This window comes from Cnephaeus nilssonii (genome assembly GCF_951640355.1).
Source record: "Cnephaeus nilssonii genome assembly, chromosome: 5".
Taxonomy (NCBI): domain Eukaryota; kingdom Metazoa; phylum Chordata; class Mammalia; order Chiroptera; family Vespertilionidae; genus Cnephaeus; species Cnephaeus nilssonii.
Window position 1 is genome coordinate 17,003,384 of NC_137076.1, and position 25,854 is coordinate 17,029,237.

At 44.0% G+C, this 25,854-nt stretch overlaps 1 protein-coding gene across 1 annotated transcript in view; it reads left to right on the forward strand.

Annotated features, from left to right (window-relative positions):
• The first annotated feature begins 533 nt into the window (after window positions 1–533).
• The window catches only part of SLC18A1 (solute carrier family 18 member A1), a 33,578-nt gene continuing 8,257 nt past the window's right edge, over window positions 534–25,854 (forward strand). Inside the window, exons 1-11 of the mRNA XM_079771909.1 lie at window positions 534–701; window positions 4,578–4,794; window positions 6,886–7,127; window positions 9,591–9,954; window positions 10,785–10,843; window positions 13,133–13,216; window positions 14,066–14,158; window positions 15,730–15,819; window positions 16,038–16,081; window positions 21,970–22,030; window positions 22,110–22,205. Of these exons, the coding sequence (XP_079628035.1) occupies window positions 7,004–7,127; window positions 9,591–9,954; window positions 10,785–10,843; window positions 13,133–13,216; window positions 14,066–14,158; window positions 15,730–15,819; window positions 16,038–16,081; window positions 21,970–22,030; window positions 22,110–22,205 (1,015 nt within the window). The 5' untranslated portion in view covers window positions 534–701; window positions 4,578–4,794; window positions 6,886–7,003. The remainder of the gene's footprint in view (window positions 702–4,577; window positions 4,795–6,885; window positions 7,128–9,590; window positions 9,955–10,784; window positions 10,844–13,132; window positions 13,217–14,065; window positions 14,159–15,729; window positions 15,820–16,037; window positions 16,082–21,969; window positions 22,031–22,109; window positions 22,206–25,854) is intronic.

Here is a 25,854-nt window from a genome sequence, read left to right on the forward strand (position 1 = left end):
TTAGCCCAATAAGACCTCCAGAACTCCAAGATAATAAATCTGTATTGTTTTAAGTCATTAACTTTGTGGTCATTGTTTTAGCAACCATAAAAAACTCATACACTCACCTAATGTCCTTGCCTCCTCCCCCTATTTCTCTTCCCAGGTTTCTTTAAAGATCTTTCCACCTTTTTGCCCTGAAGTGTAAGTTCCTAAGTTAATTCATACAATTAGGAGGGTCCCACCAGTTCCACAGTTAGGACATTTCTGCTTCTACTTTTGCTCGTTAGTTGTATTTGTTCTTTTTGTAAATTGTCTATGGTCTTTCCCCCACTGACTCTTCTCTTTTTTTCCCTCCCATTTTCCTTCTCCTTCCTCTTTTTTAGTTTTTCTCTTTCCTTTCTTTTTCCCTCCTTTTAAAAATTGATCTTCTTTATCTATCTGTTTTATCAGGAAAAAAATGAGACCTGTGGTGCCATTTCGAAATCCCACAATGAGCAATTCTCTCTCACGTGTGCAGCCATCCATTTGTCATCCAACCAAGGAATGTTTACTACGTGGGGGGAAAATGGCGACTGAATAGACCGTCCTGTCGTACATCTCGTCCCAGGGCCAGACTGGAAATACAACTAAATTGGAGAACATTCACCCGGAATTAGCAAAGGAGGCCCAGCTGAGGAAGCGACTTATAGCAAAGAAGGACAGAAGACACCTGGAGCCTGGTAGGAAGGGCGGCGAGGTTGCATGATGGGTGGCAGGCTGGAGGGCCGAGAGGGAGAGGAGGAAGCTGGTTATGGAAAAATCTGTTCCCTTAGAAAAATAGAAGCCCAGCCCGGACTGAGCACCAGAGCTGCATCCCTTGGTGGCAGACGTAACATCCAACTGTGAAAAGGAAAAACCACAAGGCTGCCGGCTGCCAGGGTTTCTGGACCTGAGACCCTAGCCACGAAAGGCAGCCCTCCGAAAAGGTGTCCCCCACCCAAGGTGACCCCCTAGAAAGGCAGCCCCTGAGAAAGGCGATAGCAGCGTGGTGCTGGTGGGAGCAGAAGCCAAAGTTTTGTTGTTGTTTTTGTTTTGTTTTGTTTATTCTCAATCTTTAAACCCAGAACACAGGAGTTTTCAGTTGCAACCACTCACCCAAGGCTTTGGCGCAGAGAGGGAGGCATGGACTTGAGGTGCCTGAGGAGACGCAGGGGAGGGAAACAGGGCAGGGAGATGTGGAAAAGCAGTAGCCAGGAGTCCTGCATTGGGTCGTTCTTAGGCTTCCAACCCGAAAAACGACCATTTCTCCACAAAGGAGCTAGCCCAGTAGCCTCAGGGCAGGTGACATAGCCTGCAATTTGAGCTTTACAAAGGAAACAAAGGCAGAGGCCAACTTTACAGGTCTAAACAGTCTCAAGGAGCCCTCAGTGGCTGGATTAGAAGAGGGAACCAGACTGATAAAAACTCCAGGGTTCCAGCTGATCCCATTGGTCTCCATACAAGGATATGTTTTGGGCCACTCGTGGAGGAGTAGTTCTGGGACGGGGAAAAACGTCCATCATATTCCCTGAAAGCGAAACAGCACCAGCCCCACCTAAAGCCCTGTGAGAAACAGACTCATGAGTGATTAAGATTGGCATCTGGCTGACAGGCAAAGAGGGCTGTATGGCCCTTCCTGCTTGCAGCCAAGGCCTGTGGAGGCAAACACAAGCAGTGAACTGATGGATTGCTTGGAGCTTCAACCAGGGGGCTAAACACCAAAACACCGTGCCTGACAGTGGTTAGCACCTAAGTATCTAATAGGAAGCCCAGAATTGGCAGACAGAACAGAAGAGAGGGGCCCTAAGTCAGCTCCTATTGGGCATTAAAACTCAGCTGAAGTGAACTTCTTTCTTTTTTGCACCCTTTTCTTCCTTTCTTCTCTTTTTTTACCTCCCATTTTTCTTCTCCTTTCTCCTTTTTAGTGTTTCTCTTTCCTTTCTTTTTCCACCTTTTAAAAATTGATCTTCTCTATCTGCTTTATTGATTTGTTATTATTCTAGTCGCTGTTGGTTTGTTCATGTATCTAATTTCCTCTTCCCTGCTCCTACTCAATTTACTTTTCTCTTTTTCTTCACTACACATTTTTTCTCTCTCTTCTCTTGCTCTTTTCTTCTTCTCCTAATTTTTTAACTTATTTCATTTCCTAAATTTAGGCGTATCTGCTCTCTCCTCTTTTATCCTTTTCAATTTTTTTCTGGTCTTCTCATTTCTTTTCTCCCTTCTCTATTCTAAATCATGGTGTCCTCCCCCTATTCCTCTAATTCATTAACCTTACTATTTAATTTAATCTCTGCACCTACAGATTCTGCCCCCTCCCTTTTCTGTGTGAGTGTGTGTGTTTGGTTTATTTTTCTGTTTGTTCTGTTGTGTGTTCTCCCCATTTTTTTCCTTTTTCCCCCCTATCATTCTTGCTCTATTTTCTCTTTCCTAATTCTCTTTTCTCTAGTGGGCAGTTTTGTTGGGGCTATAGGGGTCTTGTGTACATTCTTGTTTTGTTCTTTTTGTGTCGTGTATTGTCTTGTATTTTATGCTGTTCGGTCAGCACCTCCACAATGGCTGGCACAACATGGTAGGGAGTGAGCCACATAATCAGACACCCTGAAAGGACACTCCATCCATGAATAGGACAATAGCATTGAAGATCCAACTACAACAGGAGAACCCAAATATCTCAAGTAGGGGGCCTTCCTAGAACACCCAGCACCACTGGGTCCCACAAAATATCTACTACATAAGACCAACCCAAAAAAATCTGTGTGACATGGCAGTTTGATCTAATACATAGAAACAAATAAAAAGGAAGAGCAAATATTGGGAGACAAAGAAACAACCCCAAAATGAAAGAAAAGGAGGAATCACCAGAAAAGGAACTAAGTGAAATGGAGGCAAGTAATTTGTCAGAGAAAGAATTCAGAGTAATGGTTTTAAGGATGTTCCAACAGCTGAATGAGAAGTATGAGCAACTCAATGAGAATTATAAGGCACTGAATAAGAAATACACCAACATGAATAAGAATCCAGAGGAAGCCCTAACCGGTTTGGCTCAGTGGATAGAGCGTCAGCCTGCAGACTGAAGGGTCCCAGGTTCGATTCCGGTCAAGGGCATGTACCTTGGTTGCGGGCACATCCCCAGGAGGGGGTGTGCAGGAGGCAGCTGATGGATGTTTCTCTTTCATCGATGTTTCTAACTCTCTATCCATCTCCCTTCTTCTCTGTAAAAAATCAATAAAAATAAAAAAAGAATCCAGAGGAGCCGAGACCGGTTTGGCTCAGTGGATAGAGCGTCGGCCTTCGGACTGAAAGGTCCCAGGTTCGATTCCGGTCAAGGGCATGTACCTTGGTTGCGGGCACATCCCCAGTGGGGGTTGTGCAGGAGGCAGCTGATCGATGTCTCTCTCTCATCGATGTTTCTAACTCTCTATCCCTCTCTCTTCCTCTCTGTAAAAAATCAATAAAATATTTAAAAAAAAAAAAAAAGAATCCAGAGGAAATAAAGAATGGCATAGCTTCAATAAAGAACACCATGGAAAGTTTCAACAGTAGACTAGAAGAAGCTGAGAACTGAATCAGTGAGTTAGAAAACAAGGTAGAAAAAAAATTCCTAAGCAGAGCAGCAACTGGGAAAAAAATTAAAAAGCAAGAGAGTTTAAGGGAGCTTTGGGATAACATGAAATGAAACAACATCTGCATAATAGAAGTGCTTGAAAGAGAGAAAGCTGAGCAAAGAATAGAAAATCTGTTTGAAGAAATAATGACAGAAAACTTCCCTGACTTGGGGAAGAAAGAAGTTATACAAGTCCAGGAAGCAAGAAGGTCCCAATCAAGATGAATCCAAAAAGACCTACACCAAGACACATCATAATTAAATTGGCAAACATAAAAGACAAAGAAAGAATCTTAAAGGCTGCAAGAGAGAGACAGAAAGTCACCTACAAGGAATTTCCCATCAGAATATCAACTGATTTCTCAACAGAAACACATCAGGAGAGGTCAATGGGGGAAAGGAGAGACATATGTAATACTTTCAACAATAAAGATTTTAAAAAATAAAAATGTAAAAGATATCCAAGGGAAATTTTATGGTCAGGATTTTATTTTAAGAGGATGGACTGAATAAAAAATAAATTTTATATGTACAAAAAAAGAAAGAAAGAAAGAAAGAAAGAAAGAAAGAAAGAAAGAAAGAAAGAAATGTTTACTAGAGGCTACTGTAGGCCAGACATTGGGATAATATTGGGATGCTAGTGCACAATCTATGACTTTACAGAGGCCAAGGATGTTGAATTTTTATGGCTTGAGAACAACATGTATAGATTATTAAATATTTATTTTCTTTGGTCCCTTGGGTGTTCTAAGATTTGTTTCTTTCCAGAAAGCAATTGGGAGCACGGGAGCTTCTTTGACTAAGTAGCAAGGGACAGGAATTGCATTCTGGTTCCATTTTGTCCTCCAATTTGTATTCAGACTCAGGCAAGAGTTAAAGAGTTTGATGACAGATAAGCACAGATGAAAAACAGTGCAGCCCAGTGCATCTTTGCTTAGGGTAATTTCTCTTCTCCCTTTCTCCTCTCCAGTCCTGCTTTCCTGCCTCTGACGCAGGGAGCTAAGGGTCTGAATGAAACCTGCTGGAGGTTCCAATTAAATTTTTGTGGACAAAGGGCAAGCTCGGCTTCCTCAGATAACAGCTGGCAATAAATCCATCAGCACATCCACTTTCAGAGAACAGTCCCTGCTGAACTGCTAACAGCTGCCAATATCTCATTGAGTACCTCACACAAGATGGGCTCTCCGGTAAGAAATTTCTCTGGACAAATTTAATCCTTCCTTGTATTTGTGTCTCTCAAAAGAGAATTTTTATTCTAAAGTAAAGTTTACTACTAATTAGTTAGCAAATGCCTGGTTTTGTTTTGTTTGTTGGTATTTTTGGGTTTGTCCTTAGAGTACATATTTTGAACCATTTTACATCATTTAGTTTTCTTTTGCTTTCCTTTTAGCCTCTTTATTTCCTTCCTTACAAATTCTAACTAAATTTGTATTTAGAAATGTCTTGTTGATACAGGATCTTAAGTGACTGCTTGCATTTTCGGTTTGAAACTTAATGGGATTTGGTTCAGTGGGAACCACTTGGTTGCTTAGAGCTGTGGTGTGAATAATGTTCTTCTTCCAGCCCTGATCTTAGAACAGAACAGAGTAGCTCAGTACTTGGGATACTTCCAACACTGGAGGCTGACTATTGAATCCCAGTGATAAACATTTAACATTATTTACTTTTTGTATTATGAAAATAGTCAATAATAAAACATTTAGAAATTACAGAAAAAAATGAAAAAGAAGATTAAGCATCAGTTATAATAGCTGACATTCGGTTATGTATCTTTCTAGTCTTTTAAAAATGTGCAAATCAATTTCTTATATAACTGAAGTCAAACTATAAATAAAGTTTAGTATCCTTTTTAAAACTTGACATCATATTGAGTATTTTCTAAGTCATTGAAATTGTTTGAAAACATGATTTTAAGAGCTATTTATATATCTCCATTAAAATGTTTCATTTATATTATATGAATAATTCAGCAATTTGTCATTTTAAACCTAAATTTTGGACTGCACTTCTGATCATTTTCTAAGGATATGTTCTTAGAAGTAGAGTTACCAAATAAAAGGACATCCGATCATTAGAGTCTGATGCATTTCATGGCAGTAAACTATGTTAAAATTGGTATTGTTGATACCATAACAGAAGCCATATAAAAGAAAATAAAAAATTTCCCAGAAACTGTTATTACCTGAAAACAGTACAGCCCACTGCATCTTTGCTTAGGGTAATCTCTCTCTCTCTCTCTCTCTCTCTCTCTCTCTCTCTCTCTCTTTCAAAATACAGTTACTTAACCAAATAACAGTTTAATAAAATGCTGTTACTTAATGCTGACTAATGATGACATGAAATCCTAAATAGAAAACTAAGCATGAATGTTAATATTTTATTTACACAGAGTAACACATCATTCTTAGCAGGGATTTAGAGCTTACACTAAAGGATAGGCGTACTTCTGGTACCACAGAGCAAAGGGAGGTGGTGGGGTACATGCCTACAAGTTAAAAAGTTTGGATTTCATTCTAGCTTGACACCCACTGTGTGACCTGAGACAAACCTCCCAGTTCGAGTCTCAGATTTCTCATCTGTGAGAGGAAAGTGCTGGTCTAGGTCAGTGTTTCTTAGTTGGCAGCATGAGTCACACTTGTGGCCATGAGGTATTGTTGTGTGTTACATAGAGACAGACCATAATTTGGTTTTGGCATGGCACATAACGTTATTTTTTAAAACAAGCATTTCAGTTGGTTATTTTAAGTGGATTTGGAGGAAAAGATTGCGTAAGTAATAGTGTAAGTAATCCTTAGATATGATGTGATCATGGAAGTGATAGGCAGGTGTCTGACACTTAAGAAGGAGCAAGGTGATCTCAAGAATCCTCATCCTATGCTGGGTAGAATTCCAGTCATGAAAAACTGGTAAGCAGTGGTTGGCAGGCCCGCTGGGAATGAGGCAGAGTTATTAAGCTGTATAAGTTGTGAACAGAGCTATGGTCAGGTGGCTCAGTTGGTTGGAGCATCCTCCTATACACCAAGAGGTGGCAGGTTCTATTCCCAGTCAGGGCACATACCTAGGTTGCGAGTTTGATTCCAAGTTGGGGCATGTACAGGAAGCAACCGATCTATGTTTTTCTCCCACATCAGTGTTTCTCTCTCTCTCTCTCTCTCCTTTCCTCCCTCTAAAAATCAATAAACATATCCTTGAGTGCGAATTAAAAAAAAAAAAAAGTGAATAGAGACAGGCATGGAAAGTTTCCAAATTCCTGCAACGCTCTACTTTTTATTTAATAGTGAGTTTCACTGGTCTGGGCAGACTTCCCCCTCTACTGAAAAGGCTGCTGAAGACCTGCATTGTAACAGGACCTTCCCTAAGAACCTGGAAGAGAAGACCCTCAGCCCAGTACTCACCATGCTCAGGGCTGTCTGGGATGCCCCTCAGCGTTGGCTGCAGGAGGGGAGAGAGTCCAGGAAGCTGGTGCTGGTGGTTGTGTTCGTGGCTCTGCTCCTGGACAACACGCTGCTTACTGTGGTCGGTACGTCTGGAGTCTTGGTGTCGGGGATAATTTGCTCTGGGCCCAGCAATACCCACCCCTCTAGCTTTCAGCAGTGAATGGACTTTCATGCTTGAAACGGCCCAGAAGTTTCTGGGAATTGGAAGAGACAGCAGGAAATGGAGTCCGAAGCTTGCCAACCATTGCTGAAAGTTCCAGGGGTTCGAAGATAAGGAGATTCAGAGAGTATCTGACCAAAAAAAGATAGACTGGAACCAGAACTGGTATTACTTCCTCCCCATGCTATCTTCCCAAGGTGCTAATGACTCCAAGTGGCCTCTGGGACAATGAGCCCCTTCTCACTGTTACCTTCCCAGCTTCTGCTCCACCAAAATAGCATACTTTACATGGATCCCTAGCTTTGTATCAAAACCTACCTTTCTGGTAGTTCATTCCCTCAGAGTCCTGCTTTTTTTAGTTGGTAGTTATTCATCTTTACATTTGGCTATGCCAGTGTCTAAATGAGTGCTAATGTGTTGCCCCTCTTGGGTAAAATAGCTGCTTTGAAACAAGAATCTTTCTGAGACAACTCATTAACCCAATATAGCAGTTCTTGATATGTGGTAGTTCTGCTCTCTAACGTTGCTGCAAAGACTGAATTTGGCCAATACTGAATCATGGCTCCTAGGGGAACTATATACACACACATCCCATATAGATTATAATCTTAAATCCTAAAAACACCCATCCTGGTAGTCCGTGTTTTTTAAAACACACACACACAACAGTATTTTTTTTTTTAATTGATTTTGGAGAGAGTGGAAGGGAGAGGGAGAGAGAAAGGTAGAAACATCAATGAGAGAGAACATCAATCGACTGCCTCCTGCACAGCCCCTACTGGGGATCGAGCCTGAGATCCGGGCATGTGCCCTGACCAGAATCGAACCAGTGACCTCCTGGTGCATGGGTCAACACTCATTGAGCCACACCTGCTGGGAAATTCTTTTTTTTTTTTTTTTAACTTTTTAAATGTTTCAGGTACAGTTGACATTTAATATTATATTATTTTCAAGTGTACAGAGTAGTGATTGGACATTTATATAACTTACGAAGTGATCCCCCTCTAAGTCTAGTCACCTGGCATTATACACAGTTATTACAATACTAGAGGCCTGGTGCTCGAAATTTGTGCACTCAGGGAGGTCCCTCAGCCCGGTCTGTGCCCTCTCACAGTCCAGGAGCCCTCGGGGGATGTCCGACTGCTGCCATGAGGCTGGCTTCTCGCTGAGTGGCACTCCCCCTGTGGGAGCGCACTGACCACAAGGGGGCAGCTCTTGCATTGAGCTTCTGCCCCCTGGCAATCAGTGCATGTCATAGCGACCAGTCGTTCTGCTGTTTGGTCAATTTGCATATTAGCCTTTTATTATATAGGATTATTAATTGTACTAGAGGCCCAGTGCATAATTAAATCATGCCCGTGTAGGGTCCCCTAGGCCTAACCTGCCATCCAGGCCATATCCACTGCCCCGCAAAGCCTAGCACGCTCCGCGGACACTGCTAGCAGCCTGCTCCCCGCTTTTGATGGCAGGGGGTCCACTGGTGCTGGAGCGGACACACAGCTCCCCGCTTTCGATCGCGGGGGAGCTGGCTGTCTGTCCGCTGGTGCACCAGGCCTTTCGAAAGCCTCTGGCCTGGCCCTGGTGCACCAGCGGACAGACAGCCAGCTCCCCCACTTTCGCTCCCCGCTTTTGATGGTCCGCAGCAGGACGTGGGCTCGCTGCCCCAGAGGCCCCTTCTGTGCTGCAGCACAGCCATGGCGCAGACGCCGGCCCAATCGGCCACCCCGGCCACTCCGAGTCCCGTCCCCTGCGCCTCCCACTGGCCCAATCGTGGGCATAGCGGAGTGATGGTAATTTACATATTACCCTTTTATTATGTAGGATTCCCTATGCTGTACTTTACATCCCCATGACTAATCTGTAACTACCAATTTATATATCTTAATCCCTTCATTTTTATTCACCCAGACCCCCAAGCCCTCTCTCACCAGGCAATCATCAGTTTGTTCTCTGTATCTATGAGTCTGTTTCCTATTTACAAAAGAGAAAACAAGGTCTGGAGAGCCGGCCTAGTCCAACCTCAGCTGGGAAAGTCAGCATCTGGTAGCTCAAAATTTTCCCTGCTCTCTGCATGCATGTCCGAGAAAACTCATGACAACTCTGCTAGTATTGACTTTGTGGTCACAAATAAACTTTAGCCAGTAGGTGAATTAGCCAATATGGAATCTATGAATGATGAGGACCAATTGTGTGATGGTTGAGATCCAGGTACTTTAGCTAATAGTATAATGTGGGTGGGCACAATCTGTTATTGGGATTCAAATCATGTCACTTAGACACCTGCCTTGAACATGAAACTGAACCTCATAGCAATGACCCTGGACCTACTAGTGGTAAAAAGACAGTGTGTCCTTAGCCCTCACCACATGTCCTTCTTGACTTTCAGTGCCCATTGTGCCCACCTTCCTCTATGCCACAGAATTCAAAGAAGTCAACACTTCTCTGCACCTCAGCACTGCCACAACTTCCCGGCATGCCCTCACTTCTCCTGCCTTTTCTACTATCTTCTCCTTCTTTGATAACAACACCATGGCAGTTGAAGAAAGTGCGCCCAATGCCACAGCATGGACAAATGACACTGCTGGCACCATCGCCCCTCCAGTCACAGGGGCCATTTCATCCCATAAAAACAACTGCCTGCAACACTCAGAGTTCTTGGAGGAAGAGAACATACGAGTCGGGCTTCTGTTTGCTTCAAAGGCCGTGATGCAACTTCTGGTCAACCCATTCGTGGGGCCTCTCACCAACAGGTATCTCGTGGGTGCCCAGGGGCTCCGGAATAAGAGAATGGGTTAAGCCTTAACCGTGAAGGTATCCTAAAGGTGGTTAGAAGGGAGAAAGAAGGAAACTCTCTTGTCTGCACCCCAGGATAGTCAGCTGTTAGAAAAGCTGGTTACCCCAAAGCAGTGGTCGGCAAACTCATTAGTCAACAGAGCCAAATACCAACAGTACAACGATTGAAATTTCTTTTGAGAGCCAAAAACCGACTTCTGCACATGGGCCACGAAGTTTCAATCGCACTGTACGTGTGCGCCCGCACGTGGTATTTTGTGGAAGAGCCACACTCAAGGGGCCAAAGAGCCGCATGTGGCTCGCGAGCTGCAGTTTGCCGATTACGGCCCCAAAGGAGAGCATGATGTTGATGAAATGCCATGGGCTTCCAATTTTCTTAGTGATGTAATGACTAGAATACCAAGAAGGGAACCATGAAGAGAAGTATGCCATTGATGTTTATTTTAGTGTCCTAGAACTTGGCTCCCATAGGATAAGGATAGGAATGGAACAGGCCTATTGTAAGCTAGAAAACAGGCTTCTTAGCAAGTTGTGCTTGGGATTACCTGACTTTTCAAAGGGGTGTACACTCTGACTAGACTATCATTTCTGGGGAAAAAAATTTTGGCCCTGGTCTATGGGAAATTTTTTATGTTTGTTTACTTGCTTATATGCATTCACATGTCATATCCGTTCTCTACACCTGCACTCAAATAAATGAATTTCTCTTCCCAATTACATGAAAATATATAGTCCAAGTATATGGATGCCTACTGGAATTATATCTTTTTTTTAAATTCCCTTTTAGGATTGGATATCACATTCCCATGTTTGCTGGCTTTGTTATCATGTTTCTCTCCACAGTTAGTAAGTAATTTGCTTCCTCGTTTCTTCCCTTCACTGATTACCTTTGATTTTATCACATGCACTGCAGGGAAGACAGCAGGATCAAGCTAGCTCAGTGGCCTATGATACTGATTTAAATGCTTTGCACCTTCTGGTATGGGGACTAGAACAATAATGGCAATTCAGCCTGGTTGGAATTTGTATATTCTGCTATAGACGATACTTCACTTTCTTCAGCAGGGGAAAACTGTGAAGGCTGTTTTACTGTGTATGTTATAGTGTGTGTGTAATCCCTTGGGTGAGTTCAGAACAAACCTCGCATCTTCGGGAAGAGGTCATATTTTTTTTTGATATGAAAAGGTAAATGACAACTAACAAAGAATCTAAATTGGACAAGAGCAATTGGAAAAGTCCCCAAAGTCTGCTGCCTTCAAATAAGAACATTAAAGGTCAGGAAATGTTCTAACTTAGGAAAGTAAATTTGCTAAAGAAACAAGAGAAAGACAAATAGTTCATCCAGTAACCAATAAACATTCCTAATAAAATATAGATGGAATAAGAGCAGTAAGTGAAAAAAAAAATGTCTGGAAATTGACCCTGAGAATTGAAATAAGCAGAAATGAATGAAGTGGGGTTCATGCAGGGAAGGCAGCCTATGGACCCACTGCTGACTCTCTGACCGGAACCACGGACTTTCTTATCCCTCCGGTTTTTCTTACCACCTTTCTGTTACTTTCCTGCCTTTTTATTGCTTCTCCTCAGGCGTTCTTCCCTTCCAGCACAGGGCTTGCCTCCTATCTTTAACAGGAGTTTGTCTCATTCAGGGCGAAGGCTGCAAAGTGCAGGAGCTGGATGAAGTTCTGTCTTAAGCTTACTTAAGACAATTCTAGCTGAATCAAAGAAAATGAGGATATTCAAGTTAGACATGTTTATTGAACTTCTGGGGGCTCAGCCTACACTAACCAGTACGTTAAAAATGAATAATTTACTCTGTTTCATCAAATGAGACGTAATTCATTCCACAAAAGTTGATGGCAAAAGTCACTGAAGGTTTCTAGTTCCCCAGGACTTTATGATGCTGTTACTGAACCGAAAGTGTTTGTCCACCCAGTGTGAGAGAGCCAAACCCTAAACACTGAGAATTGCAGGGGAGAAATATTGGCTATTTTATAATGAATGGCACCACTCAAAGGCCCAAACTCTCTGATGGCATGTAGGGTACAGTTACATAGGGCAAAATCACAAGACACCATGGGTTAGGGGGCTCAGGGTCATGCTAAGAGCTGATTGGTTGGAGATGAGGTAAGAGTAATAAATAATTTTTTTGTAAAGGATATAGGAAGAACCAACCTTGAACAGATTGGAAATCAGAAGGCCTGGGAGAGGGCCCTGGAGGCCAGGCAAGGAGAGACCAAGTGTGTGCATGTTTGTAGACAATGTGATCATGTCGGGAAGGAGTAAGGAGTTTATAAGACATCAAACAAGGGAAGACATCTGTAATGAATGGGCAAAGGGATTTCAGTTCTGCTGATGCAGACGCTCTGGGAAGGAGTCTTCTGTCTTTCGGGGGCTTTGCCCTGAAACCGGAGTGAGACATGTCTGCAATTACCAGCCTTACCACCAACACCCTATAATTTAGTTTTTGATAACATATTTCTGTTTGGTTCTCAGTTTTGTGTATGTTAGTCTCTAGTAGACTGAATCTCTTCAAGGGCATGAACTGCATGTCTCTTTAGTTCACATCTGCTAAGAGCCTAGCACAGCTGCATAGTCAGTGTTGCAGTACAAGGTAAGGGAAAAGATCTGATTGGATAGAAAGATATTACTTTAATACCTACCCATCGCTTGTGGCCCTTCAAGGACACATAGCTTTTTAGCCCCATCCTTCAGATGACCCAGTAGGGCCTGAAAGTGGCAAAAGCCAAACCCAGGTGTTGCATATGGATGATCCAGAAGTAGGGTCTAAGAACAAGTTCCCAGCCCTGGGCATTGGACTTGGTAGACAACCCTGATTCCGGTGGATAGAATGTTGGATGTTGGGCTATGGAAATGTGGAAATCCAGCTTCCATCTAACATGTGGTGAATCGATTTATGCTTCTGTGGTGTCTCAGTCTCATGCCAATTAAAATGCAATCCTGATTAAGGGTGGGGGGTTAGAAAGACAACTCCAAGAACAGGGAGCAGTGAGCATGCTTAATTAAAACATATGCAAATGGCTCATCTTTGTAATATCACGGGCAGGTTTTCTGGTGGCCAGGGAACAAAGGCAATCTGCTAACTGGAGTATTCTTGCTGTTCTCTTTGTCCAGTGTTTGCTTTTTCTGATACCTATACCCTGCTCTTTGTGGCTCGAACCCTTCAAGGCATTGGATCTTCATTTTCATCTGTGGCAGGTAACACTGACATCTTACACACACACCTGCACACACCACCTTGTTTATCATCGTAAGACCCTATTATATAATTTATATGAAAAAAATTTTAAAAATACCCTAGAAGGCAGAAATTATGATTCAAAAACAAGATAATTATAGTGTTGCCAGCAGTGCCTATTAATTCCTCAGGCTGACATAACTCCCTCTGGTCATGTTAGATGCAGCTAGTTCAGGTCAAAGCAAGCCCTAGGTAAAACCATGAAGTAGGCCAGGCTTTTACTTAATGCCACTCTGTGGCCTTTTCTCTGTTCCCTCTTACCACTTAATAGGAATAGTAATGTTCATGCTACCAGTAACGCCAGCACAGTTTGCAAAGTGTTATCAAATACAATATTAATGTAATCTTTGGCCATTTTACACATGAGGGAATGGACATGAGAGCCCAGCCCACACTCTTGTCCAGGCACTTGGCACTGTCGTCCTTTTCCTCGGGCACCCCCATTGAATAGAGCAATGCTCTGTGTTCATATGCGTTCCCTTCCTTGGTCTAGTCATTCAGGGAAATGTGCTAGGAAATCATAACATGATATGAAATGCAATGTCATGGGACAATGGTATTCTGTGTTCCCTTCTCAGAGACTTGCACTTGCAACAATATTCTGAACAGAGGGAATGAGCAATGTGGGAGGTTGGGGGAGCAGCGGGGAAATATTTGTAAAATACTATGGGTTAAGTGTTGTAAAACCCCTCAAGCTGAAACTCAAGCTAAGATGATCCCTGAAGATATATCAGGGTGAAGGCCATGGACCCTGTGAGAAGGCAGACAGAAAACTCCTGCATATTCACTCCACCTGTCACCTCCTTCAGGTCTTGGGATGCTGGCAAGTGTCTACACTGATGACTGTGAGAGAGGCCATGCCATGGGAATCGCCTTGGGAGGCCTGGCTTTGGGAGTGCTGGGTAAGTGGCATCTGGCCCCAGATCTAGGTTCATAAGGGTGGAGTACTGCAGACTCTTTGAAGATGGCTCCAGGAGGCAGGTGATCCGCCGGTCATGGAAGACAATATTTTCCTTCTTTCTCTGTCCAATCAAGTTTTGAGTCCTTCTGAAAGTTGGCCCTGGAAAGGTGAAATCCCTTTCCCTTTAAGAAGTTGAATAGCTCTTTGGGGCCTAGGAATGGTCCAGAAACCTATTCTAGTCAAGGGAGTGAATCTCCCCATGTCAGCAGCCACTGCCTCACCTCTGCTTCCACACATAGCCAGCTTTCAACATGAGAACATGCTCTTTGTCAGATTTTGTGCTAAATGCATTACAGACATAATCTCCTTCATTTCTCAGCATCATACTGCGAAGGAGGAATGATTACCGCAGTGTAGAGGTGAGAATAGGAACGTTCAGATAACCATCCAAGGTCACACAGCCAGGAAATGCTGGAGCCGGGATACAGATGCAGATTTTCCAGGCTTGACTCCCAAGCTTCAAGCCATAAGGCTGTCCTTTCTTTGAAGTTCATCCCTGTTAAGGTTTAATCGACTAGTCCAACAAGCCGCATACTTTTACTGAGCACTTACTACATGCCAACCACAATGCTAGCCCAGAGGGGCTATACAGTAGGTAAGAAACCTCCAAAGCGGTTCCTGCCCTGTAGGAGCGTACAAGCTAATTAGGGAGAAAACACTAAAAGTCTCTTCCCTGGCTCACACCCCACCCTCTACCTCCACAGGGAAGAGATGGAACAAAAGCCCTGCTCTTTGTTAGTACCCACCTACCCAAACACCCAAGCTAAAACTGCTGCATCCCTGTCTCCTTTCTCTCCTCTCACTCCCAAATGAATACGCCCATTGTATTCTCTACAGCCACTTCCTCACAGTCAGCTCCTCATCATGTCTCAGTTGGAATGTGGCACCAGCCTCCTGCCTGATCTCTTACACAGTCTCCTTCCACCAAGGTGCTCCAGAAAAAGCTCCCAAGCCCAGAGCTGGGGGTATTTCTCCCCTGCTTAAAAGCACTGATGTTTCTCCCTAGCCTTCAAGGCCAAGTAGATGCTTTATCTGGATATACGGGACCCTTAACTATTTGGCTTCAACCTTCCCAACTCTACTCTTTCTCTCCCAAATACTCATATTCTAGTAGAACTGACTTTCTTCTATTTCTTTTCCAACCACACTCTCGTTTCTGAGTTCTTCACACACCGTTCTTCCCCACCAGTATTATGCACCTGACAAAGCCCAGGTGGCTTCCTGAACGCACTACATTGTGCTTACACAGCACTTTGTAGCTGGAACCTTTACTGTTGAACTTTACTTTTTATACCATGTTCTAATTACTTGGGTTCACCACCATGCTCATTTTCTCCACTCAAATGTAAAGACCTTGGAACCAGGTCTTCTTCATCTCCGAATCCCCAGAACCTCATGTGGGGCTCAGCCCCAAGTAGGCCTTCGGGACACACTCAGTGGGGCCATGTGGGCAAGTCACGCTGGCTGGGAACTGGCCCTCACCTCTGCAGTCTCCCTGCTTTGCCTTTCCAGTGGGAGCTCCCTTCGGAAGTGTGATGTATGAGTTTGTTGGGAAGTCTGCACCCTTCCTCATCCTGGCCTTCCTGGCACTGCTGGATGGAGGTAAGTCACCACAAGAGGCCCGGGCAGGCAATAGCCCCGGTCAGGTTGGGAATGCAGTGTGCTGTAGTGTCAGTCTTGGCATGTTTGAATGGATTGAGGACTAGGAAAGTAGAGAGTTAGATCTATATGTGACAGAGTGAGAGCAATGTGGCTGTTATTGGAGCCTCCAACGAATCAGTGGGTAAACTGAACTGTCTCTTTCCCTCTTTCCTTCTTAGCACTCCAGTTTTGTATTTTACAGCCTTCCAAATTCTCTCCTGAGGTAAGTAGACACCAAGCTCCATTGCCAAGAGATTTATAGAATGACTAAGGTGGTGACCCAAACGTCCCTAGACCATCCCTGCCAAATTACCAGAACAAAGATGAAGGGAAATGGAGTCAGGGGAAGTGAGAATTGTACTGTGATTCCCAGATAGGGTCGTATTTAAGGTAGTGTGCGGGGTGGTGTGGGAGTCTGGCTTGATATTGGACAAAGGTGGAGGAAGGGCCTTATGAACAATCAAAGAAACCTTTTGAAGTACACACACACACACACACACACACACACACACACACACACACATATATACAGTCATGCATCGCATAACAATGTTTTGGTCAACAATAGACTGCACATACCATGGTGGTCCCTTAAGATTATAACAGAGCCAAAAAATTCCCATTGTTTAACAACCCTGTAGCTGTTCTGACAGTATAGCCACGGTAATGTAGCAGCATGTATCACTCGTGTTTGTGGTGTAAACAAACCTAAGGGGCCCTAGCCAGTTTGGCTCAGTGGATAGAGCATGGCCTGCAGACCAAAGGGTCCCGGGTTTGATTCCAGTCAAGGGCACGTACCTTGGTTGCAGACTCCTCCCCGACCCGGGCCCTGGTCAGGTCTTGTGCAGGAGGCAACCAACTGATGTGTTTCTCCCACATTGATGTTTCTCTCTGTCTTTCACTCTCCCTAAAAATCAATGGGAAAATATCCTTAGGTGACAATGAACAAAAACAAAACAAAACAAAACAAAAAACCTACTGGGCTGCCAGTTGTATAAAAGTATAGCACATAAAATTATGTGCAGTACATTAGGATAATGATAATAAGCAACTATGTTACTGTTTTATGTACTTAGTATAGTATACTATTTATCATTATTTTATAGTGTGCTCTTTCTACTTATTAAAAAAGGGATTGCTGTACACCATCAGTGGCCTCATATATCTCATGTTTACTGTGTCTCATGTTTGCATAATTTTCTCTTGTGCTTGATTTAATTTCATGTTGTTTTGTATAGTAATATGCTCTTCAAGCATGTCAAACTTAAAGGCTAATGTGGGCCAAATAAACAAGATTTAAGTTTATGTGGGCTGCAAAAAAACAAAAGCTTCAATTTTCATAGAAACATAGGTTTATTTCGATAGAGACATGCTGAATACAAAGGGATGAAATAAAGGAATAATGGTTAACATAAAATAATGGAACATTTTAATAAAGATTAATTTTTTTTTTATATGAGAGGCTGTACTGAGGAATAGTTAAAACAGGGGCCCTAAAGCTGTTCTGCCTGGGCTCAATCTTAGCTCCTCTGCTTGAGGGCTATGTCACCTTTAAGTTACTTTAACCTTCCTGTGCCTCAGTTTCCTCATTTGTAAGATGACAGAGGATAATGGGTCTTAATTCACTGGGTTGCTGTGATGATTAATTTAATTAATGAAATAATATGCCTGGGAGAATATCTGATTTACAGTAACAGTCACCTGACTTAGCTATAAAGACATTACTTATTATTATACATTGTTATCCACTAGCAAAAGCGTCATTGAACAAACATCAACTCCAAAGTTGAAACACAGGGAATTTATCTAAATTGAGCTTAAATTCAAGGGTCACACTGAAGCAGCCAGTGGTCACTTTGAATGCTGCAAACCTGTGTCAGCTTTTGGTGGGCAAAGACCCTATCACTAGAGCCTTCTTGAAACTTTTTTTTTAAATAAATCTTTATTGTTCAGATTATTACAATTGTTTCTCCTCCCCCCCCCCATATCTCCCCTCCTCCCAGTTCCCACCCTTCCCTCTACCCTTACCTCCCCCCCTCGCTATCCTTATCCATAGGTGTATGATATTGTTCAGTCTCTTCCCGTACCCCCCACACAGACATCCCCTTCCCCTGAGAATTATCAATCCACTCCCATTCTATGCCCCTGGTTCTATTATGTTCATCAGTCTATTCTGTTCTTCAGATTTTTAATTCACTTGACTTTTAGATTCATTTGTTGATAGGTATGTATTTGTTGTTCATAATTTTTATCTTTACTTTTTTCTTCTTTTTCCTCCTTTTAAATGATACCTTTCAGCATTTCATGTAATACTGGTTTGGTGATGATGAATTCCTTTAGCTTTTTCTTATCTGTGAAGCTCTTTATCTGCCCTTCAATTCTGAATGATAACTTTGCTGGGTAGAGTAGTCTTGGTTGTAGGTTCTTGCTATTCAGCACTTTGAATATTTCTTGCCATTCCCGTCTGGCCTGCATAGTTTCTGTTGATAAATCAGCTGATAATCGTATGGGTGCTCCCTTGTAAGTAACTAACTGTTTATCTCTTGCTGCTTGTAAGATTCTCTCTTTGTCTTTTGCCCTTGGCATTTTAATTATGATGTGTCTTGGTGTGGTCCTCTTTGGATTCCTTTTGTTTGGGGTTCTGTGCGCTTCCTGGACTTGTAAGTCTATTTCTTTCACCAGGTGGGGGAAGTTTTCAGTCATTATTTCTTCAAATAGGTTTTCAGCGTCTTGCTCTCTCTCTTCTTCTGGCACCCCAAAAATTCGGATGCTGGTACGCTTGAAGTTGTCCCAGAGGCTTCTTACACTATCTTCTACTTTCTGAATTCTCTTCTCTTCTTGCTTTTCTGGAGGCGTGTCCTTTGCCTCTTTGTATTCCAAATCTTTGACTTGATTCTTGCGTTCCTCTAGTCTGCTGCTGGGTCTCTGTATAATATTTTTTATTTCAGTCAGTGTATGTTTCTAGTTGGACCTTTTTCATATCCTCGAGGGTCTCATTAAATTTATCGGCTTTTTCCATGAAATTCTTGAAAAACCTTATAACCGTAGTTTTGAACTCTATGTCCAGTCGTTTGTTCTCCTCCATTTCTTTTGTTTGGGAACTGTTTCCTTGCCTCCTCATTTTCGCTGCTTCCCTGAGTTGGTAGGGTAACTTTGTGTCCTATTGGTTCAACGGGTCAGCCTCCCAGTTACCTGAGGTGGACACTCTTGGTGCACCCCTTTTTAGACTGTGTGTACAGCCTTGTTGTAGTTAAGCCTTGATTGTTGTTGGTGTCACTGGGAGGAATTGACCTCCAGGCCAATTGGCTGTGAGGACCCGCTGTATCTATAAAGGAAGAATTGCTGTGCTGGAGACACGTTTATGGGCCGGAACTTGTTCCAGTAGGGCTTTGGCGCTCACTGAGTCTGCCTCTTGAATGTGTCCCTTATGCGAGTGGTTGAAATCTGGTGTCGTCTCACACCGACCACTAGATGCCCTCATTTCTGGGTCTCCAATGGGGTGCAGGTCAGCTACTGTCTGAGGCCACTCAGCAGGAGTTACAGCAAAAACTGCAGTTTTCTCCTCTTTGCTTGAGTGGTTTTGGAGCAGTCTGACTGGAGCTGCAGTTTATTTGGTTAAGCTGCCACAGGGCAGGCCATTTATATGCAAAAGCTGCTGTTTGGAGCCTGGGCGGGTTTGTAGAATGTGCGGGGCGGATCTCAGGGCGGGGCGGGGTCTCAGGGCGTCACTAGGCTAGGGCGTGGCAAACAGCAATGGCTGCTAGTCTGCCTTTTCTGCCTTTCCCTGTTTCCAAGTCCCTGCGTCCCACTCTCCAGCGCAGTAAACACTGATTGCTGGGCGCACCTCTGCAAGAAAGTCACTCTCACTTTCCGACACGATGGCCAAGAGTCCAGCTTCTCCCCGTAGGTGTCTGGGTCCCCCGCAAGTCCCCAGAAACTGGATTTCAGAGTGATCGGGAGCTTATCTCCCTTCGGGATGGAAAAAAAGCCGTGCGTCCCGTTGCCCGCCACCAGCCCGATTCACGCGCCTCCGTACCTCAGCCCTTCCGCGTTTGTTATTTCTTTTTCCTTCTTAGTTGTAAATCTACCATTCAGCCAGCTTTCCCATGGTTCTGGGTGGTAGACGCTTTGTCTTTTAGTTGTATTTTTGAAATTGTTGTGCGCGGCGCAGTTTAGTTGTTTAACTTTGCCACCATCTTGGTTCTCGAGTCCTTCAATATTTTTTTTTCTTGAACATTAACTTACCAGACACTGAATAACTGTACAAATTATAAGCGTAATGCAAATAAACCTATTTTTCTTGTTCTCCAAAAGCGAAATATTTCCTGTTGTGCACACCAAACAAGTCAGTACAAGACTAATGACATGGCAATTGGCTGCTAAAATATTCGCTGCTAGTATTAGTGGAAAGAAATAGTGCACCTGCACATAAGGGAAGTGAATGTAACATGATTATAGTAATCAGTCATTAGCAAATGTTGTATTTCATCATTAATAACTAGTAGCCCTGCACACGTATCTGTGCGCCAGTAGGTCGCTGCCGCCCTCCTGTAGCTCTCCGCCAGCTTCCCCGCAGCTTGCTGCCCTCCTGTAGCTCTCTGCTGCCCACTTGTAGTTCGCTGGCCCACCCTCCTGCAGATCTGTGATCCGGTCATTATGTGGTCAGTTGTTACGCCTCACGGCGTAATGAATAATTGGCATATCCCTCTCTTATTATAAAGGATTGTGTATAACAGGATATTGTAAAAATTAAGTTACAAAATTTTTATTAAAATGTTTCTTACATACCATTATATTGGCTGGGCCACAAAAATATTTGTTGTGGGCTGCATGCGGCCCACAGGCCACGAGTTTGACATGCTTGTTGTACATGCTTATAGACTAGAAGCAATTAGCTATACCACATACCCTAGGTGTGTAGTAGGCGATACCATCTAGGTTTGTGTGAGTGCACTCTGTGATGTTCACCCAAAGACAAAATTGCCTATTCGCATTTCTTAGGATGTATTCCTGTTGTTAAGCAGTATGTGACATGGTATGTATGTATGTATATATATATATATATATATATATATATATATATATATATATACCCATCCTATATAATAAAACCCTAATATGCAAATCAACTGAATGGCAGAACGACCAGTCGCTATGATGCGCACTGACCACCAGGGGGCAGATACTCAATGCAGGAGCTTCCCCCTGGTGGTCAGTGTGCTCCCAGAGGGGGAGCGCTGCTCAGCCAGAAGCCAGGCTCATGGCTGGAGGGTACAGCAGCAGTGGTAGGAGCCTCTCCCACCTCCATAGCAGCACTAAGGACCCCTTGGGGGATGTCTGACTGCCAGCTTAGGCCCGCTTCCCACACTGCCGGCTTAGGCCCGTGGGGAGCAGGCCTAAGCTGGCAGTTGGACATCCCCCAAGGGGTCCCAGACTGCGAGAGGGCACAGGCTGGGCTGAGGAACCCCCCTGCCCCATGCACAAATGTTGTGCACCGGGCCTCTACATAGGTAGATAGATAGATAGATAGATAGGGCTATATATATATATATAACTACATATATTCATGCACTAAGTTTATATATATACATATATAGTCATGAGTTTAATATAGATATTTAATACAAAGGTGTGGCAAAAGAACCAGGAAGGAGACAATGACTTTGGGATCTGCACATCCATGGTTATAACACCCCAGATCTAGAGAAGACCTTAGAAGCCATCCAGGCAACCTCTCCCCAAAGAGCATCCTTACAGACTGTCATTCTGTCTCAGTTAAATATCAGAGTTGGTATTTGTCTGATTCCAAGCCAAAGATGGCTCTGGGAAATCCATATCAAACCAGGAAGAAGGGAAGAGAAGAAAAGAATGCAAAAATCATGGGAACATTTGTTCTAAATACCTTGAATTTGTTGCCACGTCAGGCCAAAGTGTGGGTAACCTGGGAACCCACTACTTGTAATTGGCATCTGAAGTTGGGGTAGCCTTGAGGGACTGAGCCCTGGCCCTATGGGGTCTGTGCTAACTCCAGATCTGTACATTCTCAGATTCTGTGAAAATAGGAGAAATTTATATACCATACAAATGGAGTTTTATTGTCCATGTTCTCAGAGTGCCAAGGGGACTCCGCTCCTTACTCTTCTCAAAGACCCTTACATCCTGGTGGCTGCAGGTAAGTTGACAAAACTCCCCGTTGGGTTGGGAGAGTCTGGGTTTCAGGGCCATGTGGTTCACAAAACTGTCCCCCCCAGGCTCCCTCTGCTTTGCCAACATGGGAGTGGCCATGCTGGAGCCCACACTGCCCATCTGGATGATGCAGACCATGTGTTCCCCTGAGTGGCAGCTGGGTAAGTGACCTTGGTCCCCAGCTCAGGCTTGAGCAGAAGTGTGTGCCACAGCCCTTTCTCGGGGATTAGAGAAGCATCACTAGGTCCAGGTCTTCAGGGTCACAGGGAAACAATGTGCTTCCTTCATAGAATGACCTGCCCATTCACACCTGTAAATCAAGCCTGTTTGGGTGGGTAGTGCCTCCAAGAAGTAGCCCAAGAAGGACAGGGTGGGAGGGGCTGACAGGGCTGTAGAGCAGCAACTTCCTTTGTGGTAGAACCATTAACGATTTCTAGTCAGAGGACCTAGATTTTCATTTCTATTGATTGGCTATGCAAACTCTGCAAGTCACAGAAACTTTCTGAGCATCACTTTTCTCATCTCTAAAATAGACATCAGAATACTATCTAGTTCAAGGGTAATTCGAGGAATAAATGGCAGTCGTGCACTGTAGAACATTAATATGCATCTCCATTACCATCCATATTTTCTCTCTTCAACTCTCCTTTGCCCACATTACTTTTTTTGCTACCTTTTCACCTCTGAAAAGGAGCCCTCACCTAGGGAAGGTGCTGGTCTCTGTACCCTAGTGGAGAGCTCTGGGCCCAGGAGAGAGGCCTGCAGCCTCCTCTGCTCCATGGAGAGATGTCCTTGTGACCCATCTGAGCTTAAGGAGGAGGCACTGGCCCTTTCCAGGAAGCCCGAGGACAGGGACAGAGAAGTCTACGTGCAAATCGCTCAGTCACTGCAGGGAGGAGAGGCTCATGGGGCCAGAGGGGAAGCCGATAAGGACCTGATACGGCTCAGCATGCAATAAAAAGCACTAAATCTAATTTTTTAGGGGACGATTCTAAGCAAGGCTCCCAGCCCCAAATTGAATTTTTCTGGGCTGCAGCTGCCTCTGACCATGACAGTTAATTGAGTTAGTCAGTGCTTGGTGCCAATCAGCATCCCTGACCTGAGGTTCTGGCTGTGCAGGTGGGAACCACAGCTCAAAATAGCCCTTCTCCAGCCTTCTTTACTCAAAAGAGAGGATATTAAAAGCAAACCAGCATCTGTCAGTGACCGGTGAATTGTTGACTTTGGGCTTAATTGTAATCGTCACAATAGTTTCCATTAGGCAGCACTGTTGCCTCTCCGTGGGAGAGGCAGAGTGGCAGGTGAGACCTGAGGAAGCGCACGGGGTGATTTCCGGGGTCCCCCTTGCAGGCCAGGCTGTGACAGTAAGTCAGAGCTCAAGGAGGCTTTGTCTCCCCCGTCCTTTACAGCCGTTCCTCGGAGCTATCTTTATCAAACTGCCTGGAAAGCTTGTTGAAACTCAGATATGGAGGCCCCGCCCAGCAATTCAGTGAAACGAGTTTGCCGGCCTAGTCAGTTTCCGGGTGATGCTGACACGGCCTCAGTGACCACACTGAAAAATATTGTTCTATGTGCAGATCACCTCTCAGTGCTGGGAGGAAAGGAGACGAGGCTTTGGGAGGGATTGTTGTCCGTGACTGAGCACTCTAATGGCCCACGTGCCTGCTGCTCTCACCGAGGGGGCGGGAGAAATACTCGGGCTTTGGAAACAGGCTGCCTGGGTTTGAATCCTGGTGGCCACTTACTGATTGTGACCTTGGATAAGTTTCCTAACCTCTTGTGGATTCCACTCTTTTTATTTATAAAAATGGAGCCGCTTTTCAGAGTTGTTTTCAGGATTAAATGGATCTATGAATTCTAAAAGGATTCGCACCATGTATGGAATATAGGATATACTCAGGAAATCAAAATCATTACTGTTTTCATAATTGTTTTTTTGTTTAAAGCACTTTGACAATCACGACGGTGTAATCCCCACCCCTTGAAGATGTGCTATGAAAAATATATGTGTGTCTGTGGACATACAGTCTGGAACACCTGTTTTGTACAAGATGTCACTGAAATGCAAGCTATTCCCGGACCCTAAAGAACAAGCCACTCCGATTGAGGAAAATCTCATTCAGAAAGTTTCACGCCATTTAACATGACAGTAAGAGAATGATCTAGAACAGTGGTAGGCAAACTGTGGCTCACGAGCCACCTGTGGCTATTTGGCCCCTTGAGTGTGGCTCTTCCACAAAATACCACGTGCGGGCGCGCACGTACAGTGCGATTGAAACTTCGTGGCCCATGCGCAGAAGTCGGTTTTCGGCTCTCAAAAGAAATTTCAGTCGTTGTGCTGTTGATATTTGGCTCTGTTGACTAATGAGTTTGCCGACCACTGATCTAGGAGGCTAGAAGGCTTCCTAGGGGAACTTGATTCCAGACAATCAGGTAAATAGTTGTCTAATTTTTTTTAAAGCAATTAAACATAAACAAGTGGGTGCGGTTTGAAACAGATTGCCACGCTGTACAGGTTGACTAGACAAATCCAGTGAGGTACACTTCACTTCCACCCGCAGAAGAGAATATTAAAAGCAAACAAGCCACCCACCAGTACCTGGAGAATTGTTGACTTTGTGTTTAATTGTCATCATCACGACAGTTTCTATTAGGCAGCACGTTTCCTCTCAGTACAGAGAGCCCAAGAGGCTGGCAAGGCCCACGGAAACTCACACAGCGGATTCCAGGTAGTCCCTTGTGCCAGAGCCATCTGGCTGCCACATTGGAGGTGTGGGTGGTAGAAACACCTGGAGCTGGAGTGAGAAGGCCTGGGTCCAAGTCCTGACCCTGTTTCTCACCAGATGATACTAGGTAAGGCCAGTGCTCAGAGGGTACTTCACCTGTGCCAGGAGCTACACACAATGGTTGCTATGCATCATGTCATCTAAGCCTCTCAGCCAGCCTACTAATAGGAATTATTATTATCCCCATAGTTCAGAGGTTTCTTATTCTGACCCAATTTCCCATTGCCCTCCCCAATCCTGGGCCTTATGGAACACTCTGTCCTGGGCAAGGTCCCGGTACCCTCAGCCTCTTCTCTGTACACATCCCTCAACTCCTTGCCCTAACTGAGACCTGGATGTTTCCCGAGAATGCTGTTTCATGCAGCCCTTTGGTGGAAGCCCATGTTCCTCCTTTGCTCTCCTTTGCTGCTTCTGAATCATTTCTTCTTCATTCTCCTTCAAAGAACCCCACTTCTTTGAAGATCATGTCGTTAAGTTATACCACCCACCCCTCTTCCCTTCAATCATCCACCAACCCCTTACTTACCCCTTCTCATTCATTAAAGCTATCAACACTGGGCTCGTTTTCTTTTTCATCTCTACTCCTGTCACTGTTTTTGGTGACTTCAGTAACCAGGTGGATAATCCTCTGTTATTTAATTTTACTCTTTTGCAATGATCCTTTTCTCCTCTCCACCTTAACCAATCAAACCTTCATATAATCTTGACATTGACATCATCATTCATTATATCGCCTCTGAAATCTCCATTCTAAGCAGTCCAGTTATCCCCTTCCATATTCCCTGTTTAGATACTCTAATACCCCCATAGCAACACACTTTGGCCACTTTGAGATCACTGTTGGCCTCAGTTCTGTTTTGCTCATGTCTCCACTTCTTTCTTTTTTATTTTATTTTAAATTTATTTATTGATTAAGGTGTCACATATTTGTCCTCATCCCCCCATTCCCATCCCACACCCCTCCCCATGGATGCCCCAACCCCCTGTTGAACTTAACCATTGGTTAGGCTCATATGCATGCATA